Source organism: Engystomops pustulosus, chromosome 10 (assembly GCF_040894005.1).
Source record: "Engystomops pustulosus chromosome 10, aEngPut4.maternal, whole genome shotgun sequence".
In the NCBI taxonomy this organism is placed as follows: Eukaryota; Metazoa; Chordata; class Amphibia; order Anura; family Leptodactylidae; genus Engystomops; species Engystomops pustulosus.
The window spans coordinates 90710897-90735055 of record NC_092420.1 but is presented as its reverse complement, the minus strand read 5'-3'; the positions used below and the strand labels follow the sequence as shown (position 1 = coordinate 90735055).

Here is a 24159-nt window from a genome sequence, read left to right as displayed (position 1 = left end):
ACTTACCTGTCCATGTAGATCGTGCGCCTGCGCATTGTCCGTGTATAATGCGCTGTGCAAGGAGTCACTAAGATTGTGCGCCCGATATCCTGCATGTGTCGCTTCCCCGCTCAGGTCCCTGGAGTTCACCTTCTTCTTCCCGGTGCATGTAAGTGCATTGTCCGTGTATAATGCGCTGTGCAAGGAGTCACTAAGATTGTGTGCCCGATATCCTGCATGTGTCGCTTCCCCGCTCAGGTCCCTGGAGTTCACCTTCTTCTTCCCGGTGCATGTAAGTGCATTGTCCGTGTATAATGCGCTGTGCAAGGAGTCACTAAGATCCTGCACCCGATATCCTGCATGTGTCGCTTCCCCGCTCAGGTCCCTGGAGTTCACCTTCTTCTTCCCGGTGCATGCAAGTGCATTGTCCGTGTATAATGCGCTGTGAGGGGAGTCACTAAGATCCTGCACCCGATATCCTACATGTGTCGCTTCCCCGCTCAGGTCCCCGGAGTTCACCTTCTTCTTCCTTGTGCATGTAAGTGCATTGTCTTGCGATACAATTTGAAATTTAAATCCTGCGCTCAGCCTGACGTGTTACCCAAATATTTTCGATTTCCCCTGAATTGCCCTGGGATTTTGGCGCATGCAATCGGATTGTGGCGCATCGGCGCTGGCATGCATGCAACGGAAATCAGGGGGCGTGGCCGAACAAAAACCTGACGGATTCGTAAAAAATGCCACATTTAAAAAAAAAAAAAAAAATCTGTTGCGGAGCTTGCACTTACCTTCACTCAGCCCGAGCCGGTGTATTCCAGTGCGTTCCGATGCTTTTCAGTGCAGCAGCACCACCTGGTGGACGGCGGATGAACTACCTTAATGAATCCCGGCCGGACCCGAATCCAGCGCAGAGAACGCGCCCCTGGATCGCGAATGGACCGGGTAAGTAAATCTGCCCCATTATGTTCTGTGTAACCTGTGGTCCTCCATCTGATGTAAATCTACAACTCCCAATATGTTCATTTCTGCGGGACGTGTATTTTGTGTCTTGCTGTCAGTGAATGGAAATGTTGACATCCAGAAGCTGTGGGTGCAGGATCTGTCAGCATGAATGTTCCCAGCAAGCAGAGCTCTTGAAAATATTGAAGAACTAAGACCACAGTTCTGTTGTCGGCTGAACCTCTCAGTGATAAATGTAATATGGCGACGCGGCAGGGGGGAGACGGACACGTCAGCCGTGGAATGATGACACCGACACAACGTGAGATGAAGATTTATTACAGATGGAACAAGATGGCGGCACAGAGGAGGCGGAGACACTTAATATGGGTCATTGAACGGATACAAGGGGTGTCCAGCGTCCCGGGGAACCGACTTACCGGCCACCTGCAAAGAGAAATCGGTGTGAGACACTGGGAATCATTTACTATAATACTGATTAAAGTCCAAACCGAAGAATAAGCGTGGGTGTCAGGCTGTTCCATCCAGATTCATGGGACTGACCCTCCCCAGATCACCCGCACACCCCTTTAAGGCATCCTACATGTGTAAGAGTTATGATGTCCCCTGTAGTTATAACCCTCCGGGTGACACTTAGTGGGGCTCCTCCCCCTGGACTCCTCAGTCTGCAGTGGACTCACAGTGATTATAGGGATGATGTATCTCCAGTTCTTGTTGAGTGATCCGATCTGCTTCATCTCCTCTTCTGTCAGACAGAAATCAAAGACCTGGAAAGAAGCGGAACCATGAGATGGACCAAACGTACCAGCACCTTCCCCACGTATGTGCAGGGGGTACAGACGGATATGGACAGAAGTCATCAGCCCTTTATCATAGCATTGTGTGTGCTGTTAGTAGCAGCAGGACTGTGATATATGAATTCATATTCCAGGTTTGTATCTTCTCCTGGGGTGTGTACTAACACTGCTGTGCACTGTGCACCTGGAATGTGGATCTATTTGTTACAGTCCAATATATATTCTGTGCAACCTTTGGTACTGAAGCTGCTACAAAACTACAACCATTATAGTCACAGCTACAGGACTTGCTGGGAGTTGTAGTTCCCTATATGCTACAGAGATGTTGGACACTCACCTGGAGGTTCTGCAGGATCCTGGAAGGGGTGACACTTTTTGGGATAGTAACGACTCTCCTCTGCACCTGCCACCTGGAACAACAGAAGGGGCCCAGATATCGATAGGTTAATGGGTCCCAGTGTTATTTTATATGGTCTTATAAGGCGTCATAGGGCCACATTTATCACTCGTTTTTTCTGTTGTTTTTGCGCCTTTTCATTCAGGCGCACCGTTTTTGCGCCATTTTTGCGATTAAACGCCAAACTAGCTGCGCAGCAAAAATAAGCAGCTTTCCCTCATCTATCTTACCAATCCAGATGTTTTGCTGCGCCTAATTATATTCATCACTTGCAACGTTTTCATTTAGGTGCAAAAACGGGCGCAAAAACACTCCAGCCTGAAGGTGGCGTAAACTGAGAAGAAAGCACTGAGCCCCTGTGCAGAAGAGCTCATTTCTAGCAGCAGAGCTCAGCCAGACACTGGAACATATAATAGATATATTACAGACACTGGAACATATAATAGATACATTAGATACACTGCAGACACTAGAACATATAATAGATACATTAGATACACTGCAGACACTAGAACATATAATAGATACATTAGATACACTGCAGACACTGGTACATCTAATAGATACATTAGATACATTACAGACAGGAGCTGCAGACTCTATTTACAGTTCATCACCTTCTATTTACAAAACAATCTGCAAACCCTGAGCTCACGGCAAGAGCAAGAGAAGTTTGCAGAAGTTTGCAGAAGTTTGCAGATACTACAAACAAGTGTCCCCCATGTAATTCTGCACAGTGTCTGAGGGGGATATTGTGCAGAATTACAGGGGTGCAGCAGGAGACCAGCACTGGGGGATCCCCTCCAGGAGAAGCCACTGCTGAGGAGGTCACTGGGTGCACGGTGTCACACACCTGGGTGCTGCTGTGAGTGTTATCTTCATTCTGGGCTGTGGGAGAAGCAGAGAGGAGCTTGTAGCAGGATCACATGTAAGTGCCTGAATCTAACATTGCGCCTAAACTGCGCCTAAACTGCGCCAAAATTGCGCCTAAACTGTGTTAAAGTAAAGTGATTAATAAGAGGCAGGAAATATACTTATCACAGATGGTTGTAGCTTGTGATAATTCTGGCAAAACACTGCGCCAGAATTTAGGCGCAACTACTACACTTAGGCGCACAAAAGTGATAAATGTGGCCCATTGGGTGTTAAACGGTGTCAGGTGCAGCTCATGTGTATAGTGTATGGGTGACACAGAGCTCCCTCCATCCTCACGGTGTGCTGCAGTTATGAGGGGGTAGGGGATGATAATACCGCTGTGCTGCAGTTATGGGGGGGGGGGTGATAATACCGGTGTGCTGCAGTTATGGGGGGGGGGTGATAATACCGGTGTGCTGCAGTTATGAGGGGGATGGGGGGTGATAATACCGGTGTGCTGCAGTTATGAGGGGGAGGGGGGGTGATAATAACGGTGTGCTGCAGTTATGAGGGGGGGGGGGGGCTGATAATACCGGTGTGCTGCAGTTATGAGGGGGATGGGGGGTGATAATACCGGTGTGCTGCAGTTATGGGGGGGGGGGGGTGTGTGTGATAATACCGGTGTGCTGCAGTTATGGGGGGGGGGGGGGTTAATACCGGTGTGCTGCAGTTATGAGGGGGATGGGGGGTGATAATACCGGTGTGCTGCAGTTATGAGGGGGATGGGGGGTGATAATACCGGTGTGCTGCAGTTATGGGGGGGGGGGTGATAATACCGGTGTGCTGCAGTTATGGGGGGGGGGGGGGGGGTGATAATACCGGTGTGCTGCAGTTATGGGGGGGGGGGGGTGATAATACCGGTGTGCTGCAGTTATGAGGGGGATGGGGGGTGATAATACCGGTGTGCTGCAGTTATGAGGGGGATGGGGGGTGATAATACCGGTGTGCTGCAGTTATGGGGGGGGGGGGGGTGTGTGATAATACCGGTGTGCTGCAGTTATGGGGGGGGGGGGGTTAATACCGGTGTGCTGCAGTTATGGGGGGGGGGGGTGATAATACCGGTGTGCTGCAGTTATGAGGGGGAGGGGGTGTGATAATACCGGTGTGCTGCAGTTATGAGGGGGATGGGGGGTGATAATACCGGTGTGCTGCAGTTATGAGGGGGAGGGGGGGTGATAATACCGGTGTGCTGCAGTTATGGGGGGGGGGGGTGGTGTGATAATACCGGTGTGCTGCAGTTATGGGGGGGGGGGGTTAATACCGGTGTGCTGCAGTTATGGGGGGGGGGGGTGATAATACCGGTGTGCTGCAGTTATGGGGGGCGGGGGTGATAATACCGGTGTGCTGCAGTTATGAGGGGGAGGGGGGGTGATAATACCGGTGTGCTGCAGTTATGGGGGGGGGGGGGGGTGATAATACCGGTGTGCTGCAGTTATGGGGGGGGGTGATAATACCGGTGTGCTGCAGTTATGGGGGGGGGGTGATAATACCGGTGTGCTGCAGTTATGAGGGGGAGGGGGGTGATAATACCGGTGTGCTGCAGTTATGGGGGGGGGGGGTGATAATACCGGTGTGCTGCAGTTATGGGGGGGAGGGGGGTGATAATACCGGTGTGCTGCAGTTATGAGGGGGAGGGGGGGTGATAATACCGGTGTGCTGCAGTTATGAGGGGGAGGGGGGGTGATAATACCGGTGTGCTGCAGTTATGAGGGGGAGGGGGGGTGATAATACCGGTGTGCTGCAGTTATGGGGGGGGGGGGTGATAATACCGGTGTGCTGCAGTTATGGGGGGGGGGGGTGATAATACCGGTGTGCTGCAGTTATGGGGGGGGGGGGGGTGTGATAATACCGGTGTGCTGCAGTTATGAGGGGGATGGGGGGTGATAATACCGGTGTGCTGCAGTTATGGGGGGGGGGGGGTGATAATACCGGTGTGCTGCAGTTATAAGGGGGATGGGGGGTGATAATACCGGTGTGCTGCAGTTATGAGGGGGATGGGGGGTGATAATACCGGTGTGCTGCAGTTATGAGGGGGATGGGGGGTGATAATACCGGTGTGCTGCAGTTATGAGGGGGATGGGGGGTGATAATACCGGTGTGCTGCAGTTATGGGGGGGGGGGGGGGTGATAATACCGGTGTGCTGCAGTTATGAGGGGGATGGGGGGTGATAATACCGGTGTGCTGCAGTTATGGGGGGGGGGGGGGGTGATAATACCGGTGTGCTGCAGTTATGGGGGGGGGGGGTGATAATACCGGTGTGCTGCAGTTATGGGGGGGGGGGGTGATAATACCGGTGTGCTGCAGTTATGAGGGGGAGGGGGGTGATAATACCGGTGTGCTGCAGTTATGGGGGGGGGGGTGTGATAATACCGGTGTGCTGCAGTTATGGGGGGGAGGGGGGTGATAATACCGGTGTGCTGCAGTTATGAGGGGGAGGGGGGGTGATAATACCGGTGTGCTGCAGTTATGAGGGGGAGGGGGGGTGATAATACCCGTGTGCTGCAGTTATGAGGGGGAGGGAGGGTGATAATACCGGTGTGCTGCAGTTATGGGGGGGGGGTGATAATACCGGTGTGCTGCAGTTATGAGGGGGAGGGGGGGTGATAATACCGGTGTGCTGCAGTTATGGGGGGGGGGGATGATAATACCGGTGTGCTGCAGTTATCAGTTATGAAGGGGGGTGTGTTATAATACCGGTGTGCTGCAGTTATGGGGGGGGGGGGGGGGGTGATAATACCGGTGTGCTGCAGTTATGGGGGGCGGGGGTGATAATACCGGTGTGCTGCAGTTATGGGGGGGGGGGGTGATAATACCGGTGTGCTGCAGTTATGGGGGGGGGGGGGTGATAATACCGGTGTGCTGCAGTTATGGGGGGGGGGGTGATAATACCGGTGTGCTGCAGTTATGGGGGGGGGGGGTGATAATACCGGTGTGATGGAGTTATGGGGGGGAGGGGGTGTGATAATACCGGTGTGCTGCAGTTATGGGGGGGAGGGGGGTGATAATACCAGTGTGCTGCAGTTATGGGGGGGAGGGGGTGATAATACCAGTGTGCTGCAGTTATGGGGGGGGGGGTGATAATACCGGTGCGCTGCAGTTATGAGGGGGAGGGGGGGTGATAATAACGGTGCGCTGCAGTTATGGGGGGGGAGGGGTGATAATACCGGTGTGCTGCAGTTATGGGGGGGGGTGATAATACCGGTGTGCTGCAGTTATGGGGGGGGGGGGTGATAATACCGGTGTGCTGCAGTTATGAGGGGGATGGGGGGTGATAATACCGGTGTGCTGCAGTTATGAGGGGAGGGGGGGTGTGTGTGATAATACCGGTGTGCTGCAGTTATGGGGGGGGGTGATAATACCGGTGTGCTGCAGTTATGGGGGGCGGGGGTGATAATACCGGTGTGCTGCAGTTATGGGGGGGGGGGGGGGTGATAATACCGGTGTGCTGCAGTTATGGGGGGGGGGGGTGATAATACCGGTGTGCTGCCGTTATGGGGGGAGGGGGTGCGTGATAATACCGGTGTGCTGCAGTTATGGGGGGGGGGGGTTGTGATAATACCGGTGTGCTGCAGTTATGGGGGGGGGGGGGTGATAATACCGGTGTGCTGCAGTTATGAGGGGGATGGGGGGTGATAATACCGGTGTGCTGCAGTTATGGGGGGGGGGGGGGTGATAATACCGGTGTGCTGCAGTTATGGGGGGGGGGGGGTGATAATACCGGTGTGCTGCAGTTATGAGGGGGATGGGGGGTGATAATAACGGTGTGCTGCAGTTATGGGGGGGGGGGGGTGTGATAATACCGGTGTGCTGCAGTTATGGGGGGGGGGGTGATAATACCGGTGTGCTGCAGTTATGGGGGGGGTTGTGATAATACCGGTGTGCTGCAGTTATGGGGGGGGGGGGGGGGTGATAATACCGGTGTGCTGCAGTTATGGGGGGGAGGGGGGTTATAATACCGGTGTGCTGCAGTTATGAGGGGGAGGGGGGTGATAATACCGGTGTGCTGCAGTTATGAGGGGGAGGGGGGGTGATAATACCGGTGTGCTGCAGTTATGGGGGGGGGGGGTGCGCGTGATAATACCGGTGTGCTGCAGTTATGGGGGTGGGGGGGGGGTGTGATAATACCGGTGTGCTGCAGTTATGGGGGGGGGGGGTGATAATACCGGTGTGCTGCAGTTATGGGGGGGGGTTGTGATAATACCGGTGTGCTGCAGTTATGGGGGGGGGGGTGTGATAATACCGGTGTGCTGCAGTTATGGGGGGGAGGGGGGTTATAATACCGGTGTGCTGCAGTTATGGGGGGGAGGGGGGGGGGATAATACCGGTGTGCTGCAGTTATGAGGGGGAGGGGGGTGATAATACCGGTGTGCTGCAGTTATGGGGGGGAGGGGGGGATAATACCGGTGTGCTGCAGTTATGAGGGGGAGGGGGGTGATAATACCGGTGTGCTGCAGTTATGAGGGGGAGGGGGGTGATAATACCGGTGTGCTGCAGTTATGAGGGGGAGGGGGGGTGATAATACCGGTGTGCTGCAGTTATGGGGGGGGGGTGCGCGTGATAATACCGGTGTGCTGCAGTTATGGGGGTGGGGGGGATAATACCGGTGTGCTGCAGTTATGAGGGGGAGGGGGGGTGATAATACCGGTGTGCTGCAGTTATGGGGGGGGGTGATAATACCGGTGTGCTGCAGTTATGAGGGGGAGGGGGGGTGATAATACCGGTGTGCTGCAGTTATGGGGGGGGGGTGATAATACCGGTGTGCTGCAGTTATCAGTTATGAAGGGGGGTGTGTTATAATACCGGTGTGCTGCAGTTATGGGGGGGGGGGGGTGATAATACCGGTGTGCTGCAGTTATGGGGGGGGGGGGGGGGTGATAATACCGGTGTGCTGCAGTTATGAGGGGGATGGGGGGTGATAATACCGGTGTGCTGCAGTTATGGGGGGGGGGGGGTGTGATAATACCGGTGTGCTGCAGTTATGGGGGGGGGGGGTGATAATACCGGTGTGCTGCAGTTATGGGGGGGGGGGTGATAATACCGGTGTGCTGCAGTTATGGGGGGGAGGGGGGTTATAATACCGGTGTGCTGCAGTTATGGGGGGGAGGGGGGGGGGATAATACCGGTGTGCTGCAGTTATGAGGGGGAGGGGGGTGATAATACCGGTGTGCTGCAGTTATGGGGGGGAGGGGGGGATAATACCGGTGTGCTGCAGTTATGAGGGGGAGGGGGGTGATAATACCGGTGTGCTGCAGTTATGAGGGGGAGGGGGGTGATAATACCGGTGTGCTGCAGTTATGAGGGGGAGGGGGGGTGATAATACCGGTGTGCTGCAGTTATGGGGGGGGGGTGCGCGTGATAATACCGGTGTGCTGCAGTTATGGGGGTGGGGGGGATAATACCGGTGTGCTGCAGTTATGAGGGGGAGGGGGGGTGATAATACCGGTGTGCTGCAGTTATGGGGGGGGGGTGATAATACCGGTGTGCTGCAGTTATGAGGGGGAGGGGGGGTGATAATACCGGTGTGCTGCAGTTATGGGGGGGGGGTGATAATACCGGTGTGCTGCAGTTATCAGTTATGAAGGGGGGTGTGTTATAATACCGGTGTGCTGCAGTTATGGGGGGGGGGGGTGATAATACCGGTGTGCTGCAGTTATGGGGGGCGGGGGTGATAATACCGGTGTGCTGCAGTTATGGGGGGGGGGTGATAATACCGGTGTGCTGCAGTTATGGGGGGGGGGGGGTGATAATACCGGTGTGCTGCAGTTATGGGGGGGGGGGGGGGGGGATAATACCGGTGTGCTGCAGTTATGGGGGGGGGGGGTGATAATACCGGTGTGATGGAGTTATGGGGGGGAGGGGGTGTGATAATACCGGTGTGCTGCAGATATGGGGGGGGGGGGTGATAATACCGGTGTGCTGCAGTTATGGGGGGGGAGGGGTGATAATACCGGTGTGCTGCAGTTATGAGGGGGAGGGGGGGTGATAATACCGGTGTGCTGCAGTTATGGGGGGGAGGGGGGTGATAATACCGGTGTGCTGCAGATATGGGGGGGGGGGGTGATAATACCGGTGTGCTGCAGTTATGGGGGGGGAGGGGTGATAATACCGGTGTGCTGCAGTTATGAGGGGGAGGGGGGGTGATAATACCGGTGTGCTGCAGTTATGGGGGGGGTGATAATACCGGTGTGCTGCAGTTATGAGGGGGAGGGGGGGTGATAATACCGGTGCGCTGCAGTTATGGGGGGGGAGGGGTGATAATACCGGTGTGCTGCAGTTATGAGGGGGAGGGGGGGTGATAATACCGGTGTGCTGCAGTTATGGGGGGGGTGATAATACCGGTGTGCTGCAGTTATGGGGGGGGGGGGGGTGATAATACCGGTGTGCTGCAGTTATGAGGGGGATGGGGGGTGATAATACCGGTGTGCTGCAGTTATGGGGGGGGGGGATAATACCGGTGTGCTGCAGTTATGGGGGGCGGGGGTGATAATAACGGTGTGCTGCAGTTATGGGGGGGGGGGGTGATAATACCGGTGTGCTGCAGTTATGGGGGGGGGGGGGGTGATAATACCGGTGTGCTGCAGTTATGGGGGGGGGGGGGGTGCGTGATAATACCGGTGTGCTGCAGTTATGGGGGGGGGGGGGGTTTGTGATAATACCGGTGTGCTGCAGTTATGGGGGGCGGGGGTGATAATACCGGTGTGCTGCAGTTATGGGGGGGGGGTGATAATACCGGTGTGCTGCAGTTATGGGGGGGGGGGGGTGATAATACCGGTGTGCTGCAGTTATGGGGGGGGGGGGTGATAATACCGGTGTGCTGCAGTTATGAGGGGGATGGGGGGTGATAATACCGGGGTGCTGCAGTTATGGGGGGGGGGGGGGGTGATAATACCGGTGTGCTGCAGTTATGAGGGGGATGGGGGGTGATAATACCGGTGTGCTGCAGTTATGAGGGGAATGGGGGGTGATAATACCGGTGTGCTGCAGTTATGGGGGGGGGGGGTGATAATACCGGTGTGCTGCAGTTATGGGGGGGGGGGGGGGTGATAATACCGGTGTGCTGCAGTTATGAGGGGGATGGGGGGTGATAATACCGGTGTGCTGCAGTTATGAGGGGGATGGGGGGTGATAATACCGGTGTGCTGCAGTTATGGGGGGGGGGGGGTGATAATACCGGTGTGCTGCAGTTATGGGGGGGTGATAATACCGGTGTGCTGCAGTTATGAGGGGGATGGGGGGTGATAATACCGGTGTGCTGCAGTTATGGGGGGGGGTGATAATACCGTGTGCTGCAGTTATGGGGGGGGGGGGTGATAATACCGGTGTGCTGCAGTTATGGGGGGGAGGGGGGTTATAATACCGGTGTGCTGCAGTTATGGGGGGGAGGGGGGGGGATAATACCGGTGTGCTGCAGTTATGGGGGGGGGGGGTGTGTGATAATACCGGTGTGCTGCAGTTATGGGGGGGGGGGGGGTGATAATACCGGTGTGCTGCAGTTATGGGGGGGAGGGGGGATATAATACCGGTGTGCTGCAGTTATGGGGGGGGGGGGTGTGATAATACCGGTGTGCTGCAGTTATGAGGGGGATGGGGGGTGATAATACCGGTGTGCTGCAGTTATGAGGGGGAGGGGGGGTGATAATACCGGTGTGCTGCAGTTATGGGGGGGGGGGTGCGCGTGATAATACCGGTGTGCTGCAGTTATGGGGGTGGGGGGGATAATACCGGTGTGCTGCAGTTATGAGGGGGAGGGGGGGTGATAATACCGGTGTGCTGCAGTTATGAGGGGGAGGGGGGGTGATAATACCGGTGTGCTGCAGTTATGGGGGGGGGGTGATAATACCGGTGTGCTGCAGTTATGGGGGGGGGGGGTTGATAATACCGGTGTGCTGCAGTTATGGGGGGGGGGGGTGATAATACCGGTGTGCCGCAGTTATGGGGGGGTGGGGTGATAATACCGGTGTGCTGCAGTTATGGGGGGGGGGGGGGGTGATAATACCGGTGTGCTGCAGTTATGGGGGGGTGATAATACCGGTGTGCTGCAGTTATTTGGTGGGGGGGATAATTCTGCTTCTTTTACCTGAGAAGGATCTGGGCCTCGGACTTGTGGTACTTCTTTGCCATCTCCAGGATTGAGGGCTCCTCCAGCAGAACGGGATCTTCCGGTTTCCTCCAGCTGCGATCTGGTGATCCAAGTGGGCTGTAACCGGTGACAACCATGCCGCGCTGGTGACAGTAAGCGATAAGCTCGTTCTGCGCCAGGTACGGGTGACACTCCACCTGTAAACAGGAAGCGCCCACATGAGAAGAAGAGGGACACACCGGACCTACTGGACCATACAAGACCACCAGGGCTCATACCTGCCACAAGACGTGTCCACATGAGAGGAAGAGGGACCCAGGGGCCACACAAGACCACCTGGGCTCATACCTGCCACAGGAGGTGTCCACATGAGAGGGACCCAGGGGCCACACGAGACTACCTGGGCTCATACCTGCCACAAGAGGTGTCCACATGAGAAGAAGAGGGACCCAGGGGCCACACAAGCCCACCGGGCTCATACCTGCCACAGGAGGTGTCCACATGAGAGGGACCCAGGGGCCACACGAGACTACCTGGGCTCATACCTGCCACAAGAGGTGTCCACATGAGAAGAAGAGGGACCCAGGGGCCACACAAGACCACCGGGCTCATACCTGCCACAGGAGGTGTCCACATGAGAGGGACCCAGGGGCCACACGAGACCACCTGGGCTCATACCTGCCACAGGAGGTGTCCACATGAGAAGGACCCAGGGGCCACACACCCACAAGATTCGGACCCCTCCTGCCGGACCCCCGGGGGCTCATACCTGTAGCACGGCTGGCTTCACTGCAGCGATGCTCAGGACGTCATCGATCTGCCGCTTGTTGAAGTTGGACAGGCCGATGGCCTTGGTCAGGCCCTTCTCCACCAGCTTCTCCATGGCCTTCCACGTCTCCTTGTAGTCGGTGTAGTCGTACTGCAGAGAGCCGTCCGGGTTTTGTGGAAAGATATTATCTCCTCTCCTGAGAATGAGGAGACTCCTGTCACATCACTGACCCCAAAGTATATCATCATGCAGCTCAGCCCCCCATAGTATATGTGTACAGCATGACTTCCCACCCAGCCTGATCCTTACATCTAACCCAACCCTCATCTATCCCCTAGCCCACCCAGCCTCCATCCTACACACCAGCCCATCCATCCTCTATTGGCTGCTGTGGGGCAATGTAAATATTAAAATTACATGTGGCCCTTATAAGGCAATCACAAGGCTGACGTGGCCCCCGGAGAAAAGGAGTTTGACATCCCTGCTCTAGGCCACCTATTCCCACACAGCCCTCTGCCTATCCATCTCTCCTTCACCACCTAGCCCATCTGTCTGTCCATACTCTGGCCCAACATCTGTCCAATGCCTCCTCTGGCCCAACATCTGTCCAATGCCTCCTCTGGCCCAACATCTGTCCAATGCCTCCTCTGGCCCAACATCTGTCCAATGCCTCCTCTGGCCCAACATCTGTCCAATGCCTCCTCTGGCCCAACATCTGTCCAATGCCTCCTCTGGCCCAGCATCTGTCCAATGCCTCCTCTGGCCCAGCATCTGTCCAATGCCTCCTCTGGCCCAACATCTGTCCAATGCCTCCTCTGGCCCAACATCTGTCCAATGCCTCCTCTGGCCCAACATCTGTCCAATGCCTCCTCTGGCCCAACATCTGTCCAATGCCTCCTCTGGCCCAACATCTGTCCAATGCCTCCTCTGGCCCAACATCTGTCCAATGCCTCCTCTGGCCCAACATCTGTCCAATGCCTCCTCTGGCCCAACATCTGTCCAATGCCTCCTCTGGCCCAACATCTGTCTAATGCCTCCTCTGGCCCAACATCTGTCCAATGCCTCCTCTGGCCCAACATCTGTCCAATGCCTCCTCTGGCCCAACATCTGTCCAATGCCTCCTCTGGCCCCTCAGTCCATCCCTCCTCTGTCCCATCAGTCCATCCCTCATCTAGCCCATCAGTCCATCCCTCCTCTGGCCCATCAGTCCATCTCTCCTCTAGCCCATCAGTCCATCCCTCCTCTAGCCCATCAGTCCATCCCTCCTCTGGCTCATCAGTCCATCCCTCCTCTGGCCCATCAGTCCATCCCTCCTCTGGCCCATCAGTCCATCCCTCCTCTGGCCCATCAGTCCATCCCTCCTCTGGCCCATCAGTCCATCTCTCCTCTAGCCCATCAGTCCATCCCTCCTCTAGCCCATCAGTCCATCCCTCCTCTAGCCCATCAGTCCATCCCTCCTCTAGCCCATCCCTCCTCTAGCCCATCAGTCCATCCCTCCTGTGGCCCATCAGTCCATCCCTCCTGTGGCCCATCAGTCCATCCCTCCTCTGGCCCATCAGTCCATCCCTCCTCTGGCCCATCAGTCCATCCCTCCTCTGGCCCATCAGTCCATCCCTCCTCTGGCCCATCAGTCCATCCCTCCTCTGGCCCATCAGTCCATCCCTCCTCTGGCCCATCAGTCCATCCCTCCTCTGGCCCATCAGTCCATCCCTCCTCTGGCCCATCAGTCCATCCCTCCTCTGGCCCATCAGTCCATCCCTCCTCTGGCCCATCAGTCCATCCCTCCTCTGGCCCATCAGTCCATCCCTCTTCTGGCCCATCAGTCCATCCCTCCTCTGGCTCATCAGTCCATCCCTCCTCTGGCCCATCAGTCCATCCCTCCTCTGGCCCATCAGTCCATCTCTCCTCTAGCCCATCAGTCCATCCCTCCTCTAGCCCATCAGTCCATCCCTCCTCTGGCCCATCAGTCCATCCCTCCTCTGGCCCATCAGTCCATCCCTCCTCTGGCCCATCAGTCCATCCCTCCTCTAGCCCATCAGTCCATCCCTCCTCTAGCCCATCAGTCCATCCCTCCTCTAGCCCATCAGTCCATCCCTCCTCTAGCCCATCAGTCCATCCCTCCTCTAGTCCATCAGTCCATCCCTCCTCTAGCCCATCAGTCCATCCCTCCTCTGGCCCATCAGTCCATCCCTCCTCTAGCCCATCAGTCCATCCCTCCTCTGGCCCATCAGTCCATCCCTCCTCTGGCCCATCAGTCCATCCCTCCTCTAGCCCATCAGTCCATCCCTCCTCTGGCCCATCAGTCCATCCCTCCTCTAGCCCATCAGTCCATCCCTCCTCTAGCCCATCCATCCATGATAGTGATGAGACTGACTTGAAGGCGTATGGCCAGTGCATGAGGTACAGGTCCAGGTAGTTGAGCTGCAGATCTTTCAGGGTCTTCCTCAGCGCCTCCTCCACATCCTCTGGATGATGCTTGTTGTTCCACAGCTTGGAGGTGACAAATATATCTTCTCTTTTCAGGTCCTGCAGACACCAGGGATCATGTTATAATCTACATATAATATCTAATAATCAGATCACTACAAGACCCCTGACTGTACCTGATCGGAGGCGAGACCCTCCTTTATGCCCTCTCCCACTTCTGTCTCATTCCCGTACACAGAGGCGCAGTCTATATGGCGATACCCGACACTGAGGGCGTATTTTACAGCATCTTTCACCTGTCAGGAGAAGTCAGATAAAGAGCTGAATTATGTGAGACAAGAGCTGAAATCATCTTCTGGAGATCTGGATCTGTCACCTGCAGTCAGGAGTCAAGGAAGAACCCTCTTCTCACAGCTATGGACACAGGTGCAGTACATGTAATTCACCACCAGAGGGCGATGATGTGGTGGACTCATCCCTTGACAAAACAAGGTTCACCTGTCATCAACAACTACAAGGGGTTAATAATGAGGGATGAATTCTACAATGTCATGAGGTTTGGTGAATTTGCAGTCATTTTAGCAAAATATTGAGCTCTGGAGTATAATACAGGATGTAACTCAGGATCAGTACAGTATAAGTAACGTCATGTATGTACACAGTGACTGCACCAGCAGCAGAATAGTGAGTGCAGCTCTGGAGTATAATACAGGATGTAACTCAGGATCAGTACAGGATAAGTAATGTCATGTATGTACACAGTGACTGCACCAGCAGCAGAATAGTGAGTGCAGCTCTGGAGTATAATACAGGATGTAACTCAGGATCAGTACAGGATAAGTAATGTCATGTATGTACACAGTGACTGCACCAGCAGCAGAATAGTGAGTGCAGCTCTGGGGCATAATACAGGATGTAACTCAGGATCAGTACAGGATAAGTAATGTCATGTATGTACACAGTGACTGCACCAGCAGCAGAATAGTGAGTGCAGCTCTGGAGCATAATACAGTATGTAACTCAGGATCAGTACAGGATAAGTAATGTCATGTATGTACACAGTGACTGCACCAGTAGCAGAATAGTGAGTGCAGCTCTGTAGTATAATACAGGATGTAACTCAGGATCAGTACAGGATAAGTAATGTCATGTATGTACACAGTGACTGCACCAGCAGCAGAATAGTGAGTGCAGCTCTGGAGTATAATACAGGATGTAACTCAGTAATTGTGCCCCACTGTGTACATACATGACATTACTTATCCTGTACTGATCCTGAGTTACATCCTGTATTATACTACAGAGCTGCACTCACTATTCTGCTGCTGGTGCAGTCACTGTGTACATACATGACATTACTTATCCTGTACTGATCCTGAGTTACATCCTGTATTATACACCAGAGCTGCACTCACTATTCTGCTGCTGGTGCAGTCACTGTGTACATACATGACATTACTTATCCTGTACTGATCCTGAGTTACATCCTGTATTATACACCAGAGCTGCATTCACTATTCTGCTGCTGGTGCAGTCACTGTGTACATACATGACATTACTTATCCTGTACTGATCCTGAGTTACATCCTGTATTATACTACAGAGCTGCACTCACTATTCTGCTGCTGGTGCAGTCACTGTGTACATACATGACATTACTTATCCTGTACTGATCCTGAGTTACATCCTGTATTATACCCCAGAGCTGCACTCACTATTCTGCTGCTGGTGCAGTCACTGTGTACATCCATGACATTACTTAACCTGTACTGATCCTAAGAAAAGTGAAGTCTGAACTATGTGCAGTGTCCTGTGTAGTGTTTTTCATTAATCTGACGCCCCTGCACTGCTCTGACAGAATGCGAAAAACTTTTTTTGGTGCACCTTTAACAGCGTTCCGGTGCTCAGTTGGACCGTGTGCCACATTTAACATGCAAAGTCCAACAGAAATGTGTCACAAGCCCCTTCAGTGCAAAAATTTGTGTCACGCAAACACTAGTGCAGCCACGACACAAAAGGGTCGCGTGTGACACAAATGTGGCGTGGACATGTCTTAAATTACTGTGCAGGGTATGTCTGACATAAAACTGGCGCAGGGGCTTTGACAAATCTGGGCCTCTGTGTGCGACTCTTCTGAGATTTATTCTGCAGGTGATTTGTGAATGAATAGATCACAGACTTGTTGATATGAAGATGAATCCCCGTTTGTAGTACGCAGCTCTATCTCTCTATAGCGCACGGTGAGTGATCCCTATTTTCGTGTTGCTCCTCTTTGATGAGGGACGCTCCACACTTTGCAATGAACAGATGTGACCCTCAGGGATATGATGAGAGGCTTCACTTCAGATCTTATTCATGTATTCAGCTCTCAGTATTGTGTACTCGTTGCTGCCCCCGCCTCTCCTCAGGAGTATTGTGTCACTGCGTTGTGTGGAGGGACAGGTGCAGCATCTGATCAGGACCCGAGACCCTGAGATCAAAGCAGAGACCAGAACAATCGGACCACAACGGGCACAAAACCAAGACCCATGGATATGCAGGTTTACCATTCAGTACACAAGAAAAGCTAAACAAGAAACATACATTCAGGGGTGTGAGAAAGTTTGGTGACGCATCATGAGAGCAGCCTTACCTGGCCAGGGGCGCTCTTCCAGGTGCCAAGTCCGATTATCGGCAACTTCTGACCAGTGTGTAATGTCTCATATAGGACCTCTGACGCCATGTTCACGCTAGACTGCAGAGATCAGCAAGGAACAGAAAGGGTTAACAAATCACATGAGCGTCCAGACCGCAGCCGTCACTCCACATCATACTGAGCGCTGACTCACCCCGCGCCACCCGCTACTAGTGCACCCAACCGAGGAGCCCCAGAGGGCACCTGAGCCCTGGTATCATGCCAACTACCCTCACTACTGCTCCCTGTTATCAGCCACTTCATCCTGGGGAGAGGAGACTGTACAGGGGGATACAATCTATTACTCTCTATTATCAGCCATTACATCTCATAGAGAAGAGACTGTACAGGGAAATTCAATCTTTTACTCTCTGTTATCAGCCAATTCATCCTGGGGAGAGGAGACTGTACAGGGGGGATACAATCTATTAGTCTCTGTTATCAGCCATTTCATCCCCTGGAGAAGAGACTGTACAGGGGGGATACAATCTATTACTCTCTGTTATCAGCTATTACACCCCGGGGAGAGGAGACTGTACAGGGGGGATACAATCTATTACTCTCTGTTATCAGCAATTACACCCCGGGGAGAGGAGACTGTACAGGGGGGATACAATCTATTACTCTCTGTTATCAGCCATTTCATCCTACTTTAGGTCTCAGCTGCTCATCTTATCCATTATTGCTATATGGTGTTGGGTTTCTCGCCACCAGTGACCTGCTCCTTCGGACTACATTTCCCATCATGCTCTGCTTCCAGTTCCTATAGACTGAAGACTTAGGGGCAGATTTACTTACCTGGCCCATTCGCGATCAAGCGGCGCATTCTCTGCTCTGGATTCGGGTCCGGCCGGGATTTAAGAAGGTAGTTCTTCCGCCGTCCACCAGGTGGCGCTGCTGCGCTGAAAGTCATCTCATCGCGTCGGAATGCACCACCTCGGACCAGGTGAAGATAAGCGCTCCCCAAGCGACACTTTTTCGGTTTTTAAATTGGACGGTTTTTCCGAATCCGTTGGGTTTTCGTTCGGCCACGCCCCCCGATTTCCGTCGCGCGCATGCCAGCGCCGATGCGCCACAATCCGATCGCGTGCGCCACAATCCTGGGGCAATTCAGGTACAATCGGCGCAAATCGGAAATATTCGGGTAAGGGTGAAGACACACATGGCGTTTTTGGGCCGTTTTTACTAAGTGCGTTTTCAGATCGTTAAAAACGCATGCGTTAAAAAACGCATCCGTTTTTTTTAAAACGCATGCGTTTTTGTCCGTTTTTCATTGCGCAATTTCGGAAAAACGGACAAAAACGCATGCGTTTTCAAAAAACGCATGCATTTTTAACGATCTGAAAACACACTTAGTAAAAACGGCCCAAAAACACCATGTGTGTCTTCACCCTAACACGTCGGGAAAACGCGAATCGGGCCCTTAGTAAATGACCCCCTAAGTGTATGCAACAGCCGTGAGGCCACAAGTTCCCTGTTTCTTCGTCAGTTCTTCTCTCTGTCCTTGGGGGAAGTTGTTCTGCTGTGATTTACAGAAACCCCTCCTGCTCCATGAACAGAATTCTAAAATTCAGTAAAGACCTACATTTTCAAAGTGTCTGTATAGTGGCTGTGTAGTTCATTCAGGGCTGTGGAAAGCTGGGTGATGAGCGGTACAGACATAGTAATGGTTGCTCATTACTACAGTGGGGGAGGGGTAGGAGAGCAGGCTCTGGGGCACCTGGGTATATATAACACATTGGCATCATAACGCCAGGGATTATACACACAGGCTTGGTCTTGCCTGGCACCGGTGGGAGAACCCTAGAAAAGAGGCCGCAGCGGTGACAGGTTACACAAGGTGACGCAACCATATACACAATGCAGCAAACGCATAGGAACACATGGCGCCAGCATCAGGCTGAGGCATTAAAAGGCATCCAGTCACCTATACAAAAAACTGCCGTCCCTGACCTGAGGGGCGCTGTGTGCCCACATTACAATCCCTCCCCTGTATAAGCCAATCAGCAGAGTCACTAAGGGTCACATGACACTACAGCCCTGACACCTCACTGATTACTAAGGGTGATGCCACACATGGCGTTTTTGATCCGCTTTTAAGCATGCGTTTTCAGTCCATTTAAAAACACATCAGTTTTTTACCATTTTTGTCCGTTTTTCCCAATTATCTTAATTGATAAACAGGTTGTAAGCAGCGCAAAGCATGGTAAACGGTCCAAAACAGATGCGTTTTCAAAATGCATGCCTTTTTAAACGGACTGAAAACGCATGCTTAAAAACGGACCAAAAACGCCAAGTGTGGCATCACCCTAAGAGTCACCAGCCCAGACAGCTATATTATAGCGTTCAAAAGGCCAATTATATGTGTGAAAAGGGCCCCCACTAGACAGATGCCAACTCCACTGACACTGCTGCTTTAAATTTATAGATACTTCAGAAAAAAAAAAAAACATGAACAAAAATAAAAGGGTTTATAGGAGAAGCAAAGTATAAAGGATCACAGAGGAAGTCCCTGCAGCTCCGGAACAGGAGACCCCATAGTCATCAACATGAGAACATCAGCAAACCTTGCAGGATGAACTGAACTGAAGGTCACCATCCCATGTCCTGTACGGAATAGCAGGAAGATAACTCGGATCAGGGCCTTCCTCTGTGGACACCAGGGAGGGAAGGTCACACTAGATGGGGTCCCCAATGGACACCTCTGTTATGCTCTTTACTCTCATGTCAACAAATCTGGAATATTGTGAAATAAAATTCAGGGTCAAAAAAGGAGCTAAATTTTTCCACAGGAAAACAAGATCCTGACCCGCAGTTTAGATCTTTATGTACACAAATAGAAAAGCTCCCAGGATGCGGATGTGGAGGCTGAATATACTTCATCCACCATTAGAAGCGGATCAGCCTCCCTGCACACCTGGTTCTTCTGAAGTCGTGTTTTTATCCTAGGGCTCTGTTCAAATGGATTGGATTTTGAGGCGCTAGTTCATATAAAAGTGTGAGCACCAAGGTTGTGTCTTGACCGTTAATGGCGCACTTCCACACATGGGTCTCAAATTAATGTGGTATCCCAGAGTGTGGCCACCCGTCCTGGCTTTGGAAGTAATTCCACCAATGAATCTACAGTAAGCAAGGTCAGCAGATGACTCTACGTCAGGGGCGTAACTTGAGGGGGTGCAGAGGGTGCAGTCGCAACCGGGCCCAAGAGGTTTATAGGGCCCATAAGGAGTCATTGTCCCATAAGAGAGGACTAGTACTATATAACATACGTTATAGTCAGGGGCCTTGCACAGACTTTGCACTGGGGCCCATCAGCTTCAAGTTACGCCACTGCTCCCTTTTTTATTTGCAGAGGTAGGTCCACAGGCTCGAAGAGCCCATTCAGTGGCCACCGCCCTTTTAGACGCCATGATCTATAGTGACTGCAGAGAACGCGGTTGATATAAAACATGAGCCATGTATTGTCTGATGTCTGGACATCATCAGCTTGTCCAGCTGCAACCCTCCTTCCTGCCAGGGTCCATGATCCGTCTCAGACGGATGAGTGACCAGGGAATCTGCTGATACCAAGCTCCATAATCTTCAGTCATCAACATCCAATCTAATGATTAACGTCTCCAGACCCAGGACATGGCGACCAAAGTCTCATCCCAGGGAGACAAAATTGCTTGGTCTAGGAAAGGTGCACAGGAGGGCGTGCAGAGAAGGGCATAGACATGGGGTCTAACATTATATGGTTACACAGAGCGAGTGAAGTCACAGGTCTACGCCCCAGTGTATCGGATGCTAATGGGCGGCTTGTTTATATTCTGGTGTCCATTCTGATGTTATTTTTTTAAATTTTAATTCTTTATTTATATAGTGCGCAAAGATTATGCAGCGCTGCACAATGCATATCAAATTGGTCGACTGAGAGGTCATGTAGACACAATAATAGGAGGCCGGCCAGCAGCACAGAGCACCACGTGGCGGATTATTACTGAGAGACCCATATTGCATTCACCCCTGACCCCTAAGCCAGCCTTGTCATGGAGGTCTTATGTAAAATCAGCTGGAAAATACATCAAGGCTTTATAGACAACAATAGGCCTCAGGGGCCATAGCTGGGCCCACAGAAGAATCACCATGTTTCCCATAGCAGCCAATCACAGCGCAGCTTTCATCTTTGCAGATCAGGTTATGCAGAGTAAGCAAAGCTGTTATTGGTTGCTATGGATCCCCTGTAAAGCAGCTCTGGACTGTGAGGCCTAATGTTTATTATAAAGCCTTGGTGTAGTTTATAGCTGATAGATCCCTCTTTTGTCCTACATACTAAGGACAGCTGGGGTGAGATATGTTAATATATGTTAATAACTGCCACCTCCACTTACTGCTGTTTTTATGGATAAAGTGTTATACAGCCATATTAACCAAAGCTGCCGATCACAGTGCAGCTTTCATCCTTCCAGAGTGGGTTAAACATTGTAATCTGTGATGTCATTGGTTGATATGGGTAACATTCTTCCTGTGTCCATGATGCCTTGTACCTGTGCCTCATCTTTACCCCTAGTCCTGGGCATCTCTTCTAGCGCCGTACAGTCAGAACACAGTCAGCTGTTTTCATCTTGCGTCAGCCAAATTCTATGCTGCTGTCCTGAAGCTGCAATACAGCAGCCATTAGTAGCAGTTATAGCGGGGGGTTGTATAGCCTTGGGGTCACCAAAAATGCAACCCATTCACTGATGGCCTTCTGTAATCAGTCCTGAGGATGATCCCCCAAATTTAGTGACCGATCGCTCATCCCCCATTAAGGCGCAGAACATGTGTATACAAGTCCCATAAGCTCTTATTCACACCATGGGATTTCTACGCAGATTTTGGCTCATATTCTGCACAGAGATCCATGTGCACATTGTCTAGGACCACACAGTACTGTCCATACACTACAGGACGTTCTGCCGAAGATATGAAAACTATTAAACTCGCACTCCGAAAATATGAGGAAACTGTGGCACTAGGTTCATACAGGAAAGGATTCAAACTGCAAATCTGATCAGATGAAGATTCTACATTTTAAATTTGCAGTGTGAACAGCGCCTAAGGCTGCTTCCTCACCAGCGAATTTATTCTGACAAACTGGCTCCATGTCAGAGTGGATTTACCAGATCTACAACTCATGAACTGACCTCAGCTCATCCCTTCAGTCCAATCATTGTCCGAACAAACTCACTGGTAGGGAACAGCTGCAGAACCTCTTGGATTCCAGACATCAATCCTATAATCTGAAATCCCCATACACAGTGCGACCCCGATATATAGTGTGTGGCAGAAGGAGAAGCCCCCAGTGATAAAATAGTTACTGAATAATTACTAATATACTGAAAGAAGAGTAATTACACATCTACACCCTCCATATAAGATATCAGCGTCCCCCCATATTGTAGAACATCAGCGTCATCCAAGTACTTGTATACAATATATATACTGTATATTAGAAGTTACTGCACTAAGTATATAACCAGAAGTTTGAGCCCCCTCCCCCCTCTGGCCCGCACACAGAAGAGCCCTTCATGTAAGACAGCAGCCCTCTCCCCAGGTTGCTCCAGAAGCCCCCGGTGCTCACCTTCCGCATCCCGGTGCCCACCCTGCGTATCCCGGTGCCCACCCTCCGTATCCCGGTGCCCACCCTCCGTATTCCGGTGCTCACCCTCCGTATTCCGGTGCTCACCGCCTGTATCCCGGTGCCCGGCTGGTAGTGAGTGCCCGCTGCTGCTGGAGCCGCTGCTGTCAGGGCCCGGGGGGTGTGGAGAGGGCGGGAGCAGGGGGGGGGGGTGACATCCTGCACATAATATAACCCAAAAATGTTACATTGTAACCAGCGGCGTCCTGTAACCCCTTCCTGTCCGGCACCTGAAATGTACGGGATCACAGAGGGACTATGTCCTGCCCAGAGGGACTAGAAGCCCCTACATGCTTTATCCAGGAGGAACTACAAGCCCCGGCATGCCCTGTCCAGAGGAACTACAACCCCCAGCATCCTGTGCATACAGGGGACTACAAACTTCAGCATACTGTGTGTGTGAGGACTACAAACCCCAGCATGCTCTGGGAGGAGGATTGTGTCACTGCAGTCTGTGGGGTTGTGCTGACTCTTGTAGTCCTACACCTCGCTGTATCTTACTGAGTTTTGTGACTCCCCTGATTTATGTTTTCTACAGACTGAAGCCCCTGCCCATCCTTTGCCCCTTTGCAATCTGTCCGCCTCCTCTAGTCATATAATGGCACTAGGAATCCACCGATAACAGAATTTTGAGTGCGATACAATACCCAGAAATGTATTGTGATACTCGATACCGACGATACTTTTTTCTTTTCTTGAAAATATTGTATTATAGTATATAGTAGTATACAGTATATAATACTAAATAGTATCATTAAGGGCTCATGTAGACGGGAGCTTTTGATGTCCGTGTTCTATCCTTTTTTTTGCGGATGACAAACGGACCCACTGTTTTCTATGGGTCTGTTCACATGTCCATTTTTTTCACGGATATGCAGACAGTGAGAAAAATATTGTAGTCTGCGTTATTTTGTCTCACATGCGGACCATGTACATCCATGGATCCGCAAAATAAATGGACGGCACATGCATGGCATCCGTATGCAAAGTGTTTTTTTCTCAAATGTTGCAACCAATTGGGCGGAGCAAGAAGTAGATTATAAACCCATCAGCTTTTTTTTGTATATGTGAAAATAACGGATAGCGGATACAAAATGGACTGATCACAGACATCACGTCCATATTTTTTGCAGATGAGCAGCGCCATTGCCGGTCTGAATTAGTCCTAATTTTTTGTCTTATACATTTTTATTCATTTAATTTACCTGTCTTATATGTTTAAAAATAATATATTCTCTTAATAATAATCTCAATAATAAGAATAAGAAGAATCATCTCAATAATAATAATGATAATAATATAATATCCATAATAATAATCTCTATAATAATAACAATAATCATCCCCATAATAATAAAAAGAATCATCCCCATAATAATAATAATCATCACAATAATATTCATCTTAATAATAAGATCCCTCTCCATATACCAGTGCATGGAGCCTGTGTCACATTGTAGCAGTGAAGCTCTTGGTTACATCAAATTCTCACATTGAAGCC

General features: G+C 51.9%; 1 protein-coding gene across 4 annotated transcripts; it reads right to left on the bottom strand.

The window, feature by feature from the left end:
* Positions 1 to 1241: 1241 nt before the first annotated feature.
* AKR1A1 (aldo-keto reductase family 1 member A1) lies at positions 1242 to 22813 on the bottom strand. Of its 4 annotated transcripts, none has more exons than XM_072127154.1 (9): positions 22707 to 22813; positions 16958 to 17059; positions 14502 to 14621; positions 14273 to 14424; positions 11899 to 12094; positions 11127 to 11326; positions 2074 to 2146; positions 1620 to 1706; positions 1242 to 1365 (listed from the first exon to the last, which is right to left on the bottom strand). In XM_072127154.1, exons 2-9 carry the CDS (start codon positions 17045 to 17047, stop codon positions 1300 to 1302), a joined length of 984 nt encoding a protein of 327 aa, XP_071983255.1. In that variant the 5' UTR covers positions 17048 to 17059; positions 22707 to 22813; the 3' UTR covers positions 1242 to 1299. The 4 variants fall into 4 exon arrangements, with proteins under 4 accessions (XP_071983255.1, XP_071983256.1, XP_071983257.1 ...); XM_072127155.1 differs by having other exon boundaries at positions 22686 to 22811; XM_072127156.1 differs by having other exon boundaries at positions 22665 to 22788.
* Between the last annotated feature and the right edge of the window lie 1346 nt (positions 22814 to 24159).

Excerpts from the sequence above, each read along its gene's own strand:
- AKR1A1 (XM_072127154.1), bottom strand. The coding sequence starts at position 17,047 with ATGGCGTCAGAGGTCCTATATGAGACATTACACACTGGTCAGAAGTTG. Across the intron at positions 2,147-11,126 it reads GAGGCCCAGATCCTTCTCAG|GTGGCAGGTGCAGAGGAGAG; the intron begins GTAAAAGAAGCA and ends CTGTTGTTCCAG. Across the intron at positions 1,707-2,073 it reads GGATCCTGCAGAACCTCCAG|GTCTTTGATTTCTGTCTGAC; the intron begins GTGAGTGTCCAA and ends GCTTCTTTCCAG.